The sequence below is a fragment of the Spea bombifrons genome, chromosome 4 (assembly GCF_027358695.1).
Source record: "Spea bombifrons isolate aSpeBom1 chromosome 4, aSpeBom1.2.pri, whole genome shotgun sequence".
Lineage (NCBI taxonomy): Eukaryota > Metazoa > Chordata > Amphibia > Anura > Pelobatidae > Spea > Spea bombifrons.
In genome coordinates, this window is record NC_071090.1 from 21,231,300 (window position 1) to 21,242,016 (window position 10,717).

Sequence of the window (10,717 nt, forward strand, 5' to 3'; positions counted from 1 at the left end):
ATACACACATTTCCCAAAGCAATATAAACGCGCGCTTTTTTGTAATTCACTATATGATTGTCGCATATAGGTAACGATAGCCTTTATCCTCGCACTGTACGCGCTGATTCCTCAGCTCTAGAACATGGATACGGCTCCGCCCACTCTGATTTCCGGATTCTCATCCTTCACAAAATGGCCGCCGCGCCGAATCTCTAAGCTTTTAGGGGTTTTGACATCTCTGCCGCCTCCTACTCCTCCTTTTCTACATCCTCCTTTTTTTTAAACCTCCCATTTCGGCCTGGAAGCCGAGGATCCTGTCCGTACAACGGTTGCGGTTGTATCCCCGTCCCTGGAGCTTTTATACCGCCAAGGAGGAGGTGCGGGAGGCTGTCAGTGTCTGAAAGGAAAAATAAGGTGAAGTATGCATTATTGTGGTTACTTCTCCCTTATAGGATGTAGTGCTATTGTCCCTACACAATGGGGAAGCACCGATCACCTATACATTTGCAAATGGAGTATTTGTAAAATGATGTGTTGCTTCCCATTGTATTCGTGATTTATATTTGTGTTATTGCATATTGGCCATTGATATGTGGGATACATTGTATCAGCACTCTGCTTATGTTGAAACTTTGATCTGTGTCCAATGTACATATATTATATATTGTGTTTTGAAGATTATTCACACAATTGTTCTGCAGAAAATAATGATATGTCTGTTGGCTTGATGAAGTACCTGCTATTGAACAAACATTTCTAAAATATAAATATTTTAATTAGTTATATTGTTTCAGTTAGGCTTACATAGTTAGGTGTGAGCGTGTTATTTAGCAATCATCATGGCCCCTTTTTTTGTAATCTATAGGATATAGAGACAAATCACACTTGTTGTCATGGACCTTTAAATACATGTGAATTGGTGACTTGCTTTCTGGCTGGTTTGGCTACAGAGTATAAGCTCTGCATCTATTGTGAAAGTTGTCATGTTTATGTAGTTCTGTAACCCAGAATGTCAATTGGTATCTGTTTTTCTGTGTTTGTTGATCTCGCGTTAAGCAAGTTTGATTATTGATGTGATGTTTGCGTGGCCAGATATTCTGCACCACAAAAGTGTGGTCCACCTTAGATCAGGACATGTAAAGTAAATACACTGGAACATGAGCAGCCAGTTCTAGTTTTGTCATATCCCTTTTTATGTATTTTCAATTGGATTTAAGAAAATGAAGCTTCTTGGTGATCATTACAAAACTTTTCATGTGTAATAATATTTTGTATGGCATGGTTTGTACACAAGAATTGTGGTTAGTCTCTTCAAGGAGGAAGAATAGGTACGTTTTTAGATGTGTTTGAATTCCTAGATTGATTTGTGGTGAGATGATGAGTTAGAAGGGTCTAAGACTGGCACATTTTACCTGCAAGAAGCCCAGAGTTGGTCTTGGTTAATGTATACTTAACACTGTGAGAAGACCTTCAAACATTGTAACTGAACTAACTGTATCATGCATGGCCAAATCAGTTGTTATTGCCGGAGAAATTAGGTAACCCTTTGTAATGCCTTAATGGTTACCAAAAAAGAGACCCATTTACCATTCAGCGTAATCTAAATTGTAGTAAAAGTTTGTAGACCCCAAAAAGGTACTACATTAATCTTACTACATTACTGTAACCAATATGGATCCTTGATGTCCAAGGGGGGTATAACAAATTATGGTAGAGAATGGAACATTCCACGGTTGCTATGGTGATTGCACCACTTTTAAAATTCTGCCCCAGAATAGCTTTTTACACACATACTCTTTTGTATATATGTGTCCATTGCTGAAGCGTGGAAAAACAAAACCTAAAATGGACCCAAGATGAACATAGATAAGAGAGAAATATGGCGCTGATTATTAGAAGTAGGCTGAAGGAGTGGGATTTAAAAGGAACGAAATGGAAATTATGTTCTCCAAACCAATATCTAATGTACATATTTAATATGGAAAACTAACATAATCTATGGTCTTTCTTGCACTGGGCAGACATACTATTAACTGTTCACATGACAAATGTAGACACTGGAACAAAGGAACAGCACTATTACTCTAAGAAGGATACTGATTTATGGATATACTGGTGAAGGACCTCGTTCTTCATTTAGAGATATGTTCCCTAAAGTGGGACTTTATGAAGAGCAAATCCCACTGAGCTTCTCCTGCAAAAATAGTGGGCATGGCCCTCCGTAGCTATTAGTGAGATTACTTTTATATCTGGGAGATCTCCCTATTACAGTGGTGCATGTGGCTTGTTGTAGCTTCAGAAAGCCTGAAGTAGGCTGGCAATAGACATGAAGTTGACCCAGGAAAGCAGCAATTTGTCAGCAGACTCTGTTGTGTTCTCAGGAATGTTGATTTCCTTGGGCATTATGTTCTGAAGCCTGAAATTGTTTTAAAGCTCTGCAGGTAATCTCACAACAATAAAATATCCACTGTTTATATGGAATATCCATCTACTCATTTGATCTAGAGGCAGATCTGGTTTTCAATAAATGTGACTTGTGTGTTTTAGTTTTTGACTAGCGCCTCTAATTATTACAGGCTTTCTAGGGAAAATCATATCTGGCACTGCATTTAGTTGGTATTGGTCAGCTTCATAGAATGCTGAAAGTATTGATCGTCTGCAGGAGTAAACATGATGGCCACGTGGACAGTGTAAAGAGGGACCTGTACTGCTTTACTATTCCTTTTAGGATGGACAATTATGAATGAGGCAAGCTATGTTGGCTGTCTTTCAGTAAAAGTTGCAGCTTTTTGCTTACAAACATTACTTTTCTACAGTCTTTATAGCTGTTCAGCCATGCCAGCACCACAAAACATCTGCATATGCCCAGGCTTTAGAAGTACATATTCACTCTTCTATTTATGGACTTCTTGTCTCTAGTTACTGACAGAAGCATGGAAAGGCAAAGTAGTTCCACATAAACGCTCTCCAGAGGACAGGGAGGCTATGTGGACTTCAGTTGTGTGTTTGCAGAAGAAACAATACTGTTTTTTTTTGTATCGCTAGTTCTACTCTAGATCTGGTGATTAATATCAAAGCCTTCTACTGCAATGGCAAGAATAGAGCCGCTTGGCCCTCGGCGTACTGCTGCTCTCTTGAAGCAGCCCCCCCCAAAAAAAATGTAACATGGATATAGCTCTACTAGCCCAAGAGAAAAGAGGGTTGGAATGTTACATAGGCATTAGGGACTTCAGAGGTTATAACATAGATATCGTAGCTATGGATTCATTAACTGATGCCTAACTAAAAATCAGTTCTGCCCCTGGGCTGTAGGAAAGACCTCTGTGTACCCCAGCATTTATTAGAAAGGGGTCCCTCAATCAATTACTTTGTCGTGCCACATGCAGCAGGTGAGCAGAGGGGTACATGTGTTTGCCATTTGTAAATGGAAAAAAAAAACAATCTTTTTTTGCAGGGCAGGGCATTTATGGGGAGCTGAGTGGCATATCAGGGTGCACAGTGCCATATAGGGAGGTATAAGGCATAAATGGGGGCGAGTGGCATATTAGAAGTTATAAGGCATATCAGGGGGGCATAAGACATATCTGGGGGTAAAAGGTATATCAGGGGGCTCAGTTGGATATCACTGGCATATAAGGAGTATAAGGCATATCGGGGGCACAGTGGCATATCAGGGGGCACAGTGGAATCTCTGGCATATAAGAGGCATAAGGCATATATGGGGGAAGAGTGGCAAGCTGGGGGTCAGATGTGCATAATTGCGGGCAGTTTGGTAAATAAAAGAAAATATAAACAAGGCTTTTTTCTCAGTTTTTATTAAATATGAAAAATAGTTAACATGAATTTATTTACTAATAACTTTGTACACTGTGTTTGGGTTCTTGTAGCTTTTATTATGTCAGTAAAATAAGAAGGTGAATAGCGAGAGACCATTGCAATAAAGAGATGAAAGTGTAAATTGTACGTTTTTTATTACATTATTTTAAATAAAAAAAAAAATCGAAAATCGAAAAAATAATCGGCCAACTAATCGATTATAAAAATAATTGTTAGTTGCAGCCCTACAATCCAATATGTACACTTTTCTTTTGTACCCCAATGTCCTGGGTCTGTTTTCACACCAAATAAGCAGCTGAATAACCACACGAGAAGCTAGGAATTGTATGTTCTTTTTGATCTATTCCAAATATGGGATCTTTTTTTTTCTTGGGCTTTTTATGTTTATTTTTCCCCTCATAGTCTCGTAAATGTTTGGTAGAAAGGGAAACATGCAGATTGCTGCAGCAATAAAAAAGCGAATGGAAAAGTAAACAGTCTTCAGCACTAACAAGAGGAAATAAGCGTAAAAACTCTCCAAATGTAGATTCTGAGAAACCTGCAGGAAATCAGAGCACTTAAATAGACATCTCTTTTAAAGTGAAATACATTTTTTTAAATATGTAGCTACATGTGACTTTAGTTTCCATGATCTTCCTTCGGATGATCGTGGTGTTTAAATGATCGCATGCATTGCATCTGTTGGCTGATTTAGGTGCGTAGATTTTAGTTGTGACATTACAGAATTCGTGATCTTTGAAACCCTGTAAAGGCGTTTTTTTTTCTTTTTTCAGCACATTGCTTAATGTATGGAAAAGTGTCATAGGTGTTCTCCTAGAACAAGTAGATACTAGACAATTCCAAAATAATGCCCCAGCGAGGACAAGGGTAAGTTACAACTTAAAAGCAAACCAATCCCGTTCCCGGGATCAAAAATACCCTTATTACCCCACCCTAAAACATAACTTTTATTAATATGTATGTTAAAAGGTATAACCAAAAAAGATTTTTAAAAAACACCAGTGTCACCAGTCCTACCATGAAAGGTATACGTCACTGTAACATAAGGGCATATGCCCACAGCTGTGTAACACTAATAATATTAGATCATATATATTGTTGATGGCTGCAGTCCTAACAGAAATAATTGAATTCTAACCAGTGACACAGGCTTATTAAAAACTCAGGCAAATAGCCCCCCTGGCATGTTTCGCTCCTCAGAGCTTCATCAGAGGTCTGGGCTAATGGCTTTTTTAAAAATCTTTTTTTGGTTATACCTTTTTAACATACATATTAATAAAAGTTATGTTTTAGGGTGGGGTAATAAGGGTATTTTTGATCCCGGGAACGGGATTGGTTTGTTTTAAGTAGATACTAGAGAACCTCAGAGGAATACAAGTTCCTATACTTAACATTCGGTTCCTTTTGGTTTTCCTCCACAAAAAAGGAGTGCAAAGGAGTAGAACTGCTTTGCAGTTTGTTCCTCTCTTAAAGATCAATTCAGAACTCAACAGTATTTTGGCAATTATACTTTTTGTTTACCTGAAAATAACACTAAAGTAACCTTATTTTTTTACTGTACAAAAAAATAGAAAAAAAAATGTGTTAAGTAGTAAAAGCATTTCAACAAACTCTGAAAGATACTTAGCCCATCCTAGCTAATATATTTACTATTGTTCTAAAACACCAAAACATAAGACTCTTAAAGCATATTAAAAGACTATTGGTGCGTTTCTAAAATCTAAGGTTTTAGGAACATACTAAATAATCTAAATCTTTATAGGAAAATGTCAACATACTTGGTTGGTGGTCGGTGGGGTTGAGATTGCTAAAATGAATTGTAGAATATATATATATATATATATATATATATTTTTTTTTTAATGTAACTTGCCCATTGCAGTATTTTGGATGTGATCATTCATATTTATTCAGTACCCGAGCTGTTGATGCTGTTCAGTGTATCATATGAACATGCATAGGCTTTTTTAGCGCATTAATATTTAATAGATCATGGCTTTCATCTTACTACAGAAATGTAAAGCATAGGCACCACAGCTAAGTGGCAACCATTATGTGTTTTAAGTCTGAGGCAGATGTTGGTCTCCTCTGCTTCTGTCATGGTATTGCTCAGCACATACCAGCATATTATATTTGATTATATGTTATATTTGATAACGATCTGCATGGTGACATAGACCTATGCAACACTGAATCTCCAAGCAGCAAGTACCGTGATTCAGTTGGGGTGGGGGTTATAAGGGAGTCTCCAAGCAGATTTAGTTGCATCTCTAGTGTAAGTTTTGAATTGCAGCACAAATGGCTGAGCTGTGCCCTCTTCTCATGTCTGGAGGTCTTGTTTAGATTATTGCACACACATTCCAGCGATGCGCCACGGATAGCCATTTCATGGTCTTGTGTCTGTGTAACAGTATTGGAAGTTGCAGGGGCTTATTGGGTTAATGCATCTACCAAGGCTGTGGAATAATTCATTACCTAGAATCATATTATACTAGCCCTGGAAGCAGAACGACTTATAAATTATTGAATATGCAGCATATAAAAAATCTTTCCCTTATTCCTATAAAAAGGAGAAAAACGAAAACGTGACTGTCAACCTATTTGTAATCTAATGCAGCCAAGCTGGAACCCCCCCCCCCCAAATCACCAGGAGTTGTCATCTCCCTCTTTAAATTTAACTTTTGGATTCCAGAGATCCTGTATCCAGCTATGCCCACGCCATCTTGGGTGGTTTAAGTGTATGCTACAGCCATCACATGCACCTTAATTCGTATGACGGCAGTGTCATGGTCATGCAGGTGCTTATTTTCAGTGTAGGAATCGTTAACAAGGCATCTTTCATTTATTCCAAAACACAAAATCTCTGTTAGGACAGATCCTGTTATCTACCCGGCCAGACCATGTTATAAAGTCAGGTGAAACATGAAGACCGGATATCCTGCCCATGGTGCCATAAAATCCTACAGAGACTGAACATTAGGGTCACATAGGGGATGCAGCACATATATATATATACAGTGCGCCTGATAGAATAATAGGGAGCAAGCCAGGAGTGGGTTAAACTGGGCCTGAACAATAACAATGTGTCCTCTTACAGACAGGTACACAGGGATGTTTGCTACCTATATGTTTGCAATAACAAGTGGGCTGTGATGTAACCCAGAATTAATATACAAGGTAACAAAACCACCAGATAGGACATTTTCTGTCAGGTTTTATGACCTAACTTATATTAAGTGTAATAAAACTGCCCGATCTCCACGCTCCCACGTCATGCCAAGAGGGCCGTCTGCTAGAGACAAAAGGAGGTTATTCCTGTTAAGTGGGAATGTGAGGGAGAAAAAATTAATTTATTTTGCCAAGGGACTCCAACATCTGCGGATTCCCACAGATTATTTTGCTTTCGTATAGTATAGATGCTCTGTTTATTTTAATTCCATTCTGCATTCACATTTTGTATGTCTTTGTCATGCAGAATGCTTATGTTTAAGTGTTAACAGGACATCTTGCATGAAGAAAAGAAAATAGTCTTTTTCTTAGCCCACGTCCTGCCATAAATGCTACCTGGAAGTCTGGCCACCAAAAAGTCGGTGGAACATGCAGAGCATCTTCAAAGGATGCCAGGTGTCCTGTCCTTGGTGCCATAACATCCTGCTGGGGACCAGGCACTGGGGGTCACACAGGGGACGCAGCGCCTGGAATCTTATTTTCCATGTAGATGTGTCATGTAATATACTTATCATCCATGATCTCCATCTCTGGCTTGGCAAATGTATACAGGGGGTCACGTTAGACATGTGGTGAGCGCATCCATTGATTTCAATGGGAGCGCTTTCTGTATAGTTACAGCTTCTCCATAAGGTAACTTGGTACTAAGAAAACTTTAGTTTTAGTTCATTTATGGTTTGAGAAATATGTTTGTTTCCATAACAAAATCATAAAATGTTCTGTGTGCTGACCCAGCATGAAACATGGCAGAGTGGGGTTAAACAGGGCCTGAGAAATAAAAATAGGTCAGCTACCTGTATACTTGTAATAACATGGGGACGTGAGTTATTAACTTGAGGTACCATCACAACAAAATATGACGTTAACATATCATGTTAATTTATGTAAGTTTTATTTGTTCTTTTACTATTATTTTTATGCATTGTGACCATTTTTGTCAGATTAATTATAAATTCATCAGTTCTGTCCTTGTACTCTAATTTTGAGCTGAAAGGTTTCGGGGATAGCCGGCGTTATTAAGTTACAGTTTGTCTAATTTGCAAGTTTTACTTTTTTGACCAAATTGGGTGTTTCTGTGAGACGTGTAGGGGGTTACCGAAACCTCATTTGGTATTAAAGATCTTAAATAGAACTTGGTGGTGGCAGCAAATACGGTTAGGGTGACATAGGGTATGCAGGTTTGGGGTTGAGGTGTAGTTGCTCTGAGCCCTGCGGGGAGAACAGTTTCTGGTTTTGAAAACCTTATAAATAACTTGGTGGTGGGAGTGAATCCTTTTTGGGGTCACGGGGTGAACGGTTCTGGGTTAGGTGTATTTGCGCTGTGCCCCGTGGGGGAGAGGGACAAGTGAGCCTCACACCCTTCCCATTCTTTGTGACATCTGACGCCTAGCGTTTAGACCGTAAGCTTGCAAGAACTGGACCGCCTCCCTTTCCGTAGTATGTTTTTACGTTTCTTTATACGGTGCCTGGTAAATACGGTAATAATAAAAATAATCATACAGAAATCTGATCGGTGTTGTGGCTAGTAATGTGTATGCAAGTACGTTTCTGAGAATATTTTGTCTTCTCTTTTGCAGGGCGGAGAACACAGAGGTGGCAGCACATATGTATTTTATGTGGTCACATGCGGACGGCATTTTAATAGGATACTCGGCAAAGGACGCACACAGAATTTTAGTGTTCTAACTCTATTTGGACCTATATTGCATCATGTTCCGACGCCAGGAGTTGACGGGAATGCATGTAGGTTTCCTTTTTAACCTTGTCTGTTTCTTTATTGCAATATAGATATCAAATGAAGGCAGCCACTGTTCAAGAGAATATGCTTTGTATCCTCCCCTTTTTATAAACTCCTGAATGGGAAGAGAAAATACCTTGTTGATGAGATGCTTAATCTTTGGAGGACATTTCTGGTGTCAGTTGGTCAAAGAGGTTAGAGAACCACCCAGAAAAGAACCACAAACACGATCACAATAAATTCATAGAAGAAATGCCATTATAATGAGGCAAGAAATCTATATAAAGGTCCATGGGAGAAGAACTATTGGGAACAAATAAGGATTGATCCAATAAAGTAGGTGCATGTATCACCAGAGAGCTCCCAGAATAGCCACTGGCTATTCGAATATATCAATAAAATGAGATGGCAACATTAACTCTACAGTATATAAAAACAAACTCTTACTGGTTATTAATAACCAAATGCCTGAATTTTATAAACCTGCTTTAAGAGATTGAATTTAATGCTCTGTTAAGACCTAATGTATCCAAAGATTGTAAGCTTAAATCAGGGCCCTCTCCACCTAATGTATCAGTGATTACATGTTTAAGTTTAAAATGTATATTTTGGTGCTTGGGAATTAAAAGAATGCCAGGAACATTCAAGTTTGTATTGAATATGGATGGAAAAATCAATTCGATTTATAAGTTTACAAAAAAAAAATTACTGATACTTACGTGTTGACTAAATGCTATTAACATGTCTATTACATTATATGAAATTTTATTTATGGAGCATAGACAGTAAAAATAACAAATGCAGCCAATCAGTAAAAATAGATTATTGGCTACTTGTTAATTTTGTTTTTCTTCTAGAAGATGATGCGTCCTGTCCCCAGCGGCAATGTGTCTTCCTGCCTCAACCAGGACAGCATGAGAAGCGTTGATCAGTATGGCCTATATGCCACCCAGCAGAGCAAATATAGCCATGCTGTCAGTCACAAGACCATCTCCTGTCAAACACAAGAAACTATAAATGAGGCGCATTTGCAGACCACAAGCAACAGGGACCTGGATACAAAAAATGATTTAAAGAAAAAGAAGAACCTTGGCAGATCTGGCAAACGGGGAAGGCCGTCGGGGACCACCAAATCGGCAGGCTACAGAACCAGCACTGGTAGACCTCTGGGGACCACCAAAGCTGCTGGGTTTAAGACAAGTCCAGGCAGACCCTTGGGCACAACCAAAGCCGCTGGATACAAAGTCAGCCCAGGGAGACCTCCAGGTAGCATAAAAGCTCTATCGCGGCTTGCAAACCTAGGTTACCCAAGTAACAATGCAGCTTTTCCCTACCCCACAACACTAAGCAGAGGACTACATTCTGCTGTGGATGCCAACATCAAACATCCTGTTGAGTAGGAGTCAAAAGCTGCGTTTTGTGTTTATACAAGTAGGAGGAAATGGCAGGCCTTTATTAGTGTCTTCTACTTTTTATAATATTATTTGCAGGCTCAAATGATTTGAGTCACGCTTACTGTTTTGCAGAAAAAAAAATCAGAAAATAAGCAGGTTAGCGTAAGCTTCGTTGGTTCATGCCAGCTTATATGTATTTATATATGTGTGTATGTGTGTGTGTGTATATATATTTTAACTTTGCATGTAGTGGTAGTGTGCTTGTTAGTGAAAAATTGATTTTCTTTGGTCCTGGCAAATCGTTACTTTAAACACATTATTTGAAAAGGTATAAAGAATTCTATTAACACTTCAAGTTAAGTGTAAAAGGGGAGGTGAACAAATAATGCTTAGTACTTTATGGGAAGAAAAACGCGTTATCCTCATCTTCGTATTCACCGTTCTGTGATCACAGATGGAAAATGTATTTAGCTAAATAGTAATATAACATTTTAGTACAGACTTAAGTCGGTTTTTAGCACTGGTAAAACATGCCAAA

At 38.7% G+C, this 10,717-nt stretch overlaps 1 protein-coding gene across 2 annotated transcripts; it reads left to right on the forward strand.

Annotated features, from left to right (window-relative positions):
• Positions 1–168: 168 nt before the first annotated feature.
• On the forward strand, positions 169–10,342 carry C4H5orf24 (chromosome 4 C5orf24 homolog). 2 transcript variants are annotated; one of them, XM_053463515.1, is made up of 3 exons: positions 169–396; positions 8,625–8,790; positions 9,646–10,342. In XM_053463515.1, exons 2-3 carry the CDS (start codon positions 8,758–8,760, stop codon positions 10,183–10,185), a joined length of 573 nt encoding a protein of 190 aa, XP_053319490.1. In that variant the 5' UTR covers positions 169–396; positions 8,625–8,757; the 3' UTR covers positions 10,186–10,342. The 2 variants fall into 2 exon arrangements, with proteins under 2 accessions (XP_053319490.1, XP_053319489.1); XM_053463514.1 differs by having other exon boundaries at positions 170–396; positions 9,643–10,342.
• The last annotated feature ends 375 nt before the right edge of the window (positions 10,343–10,717 follow it).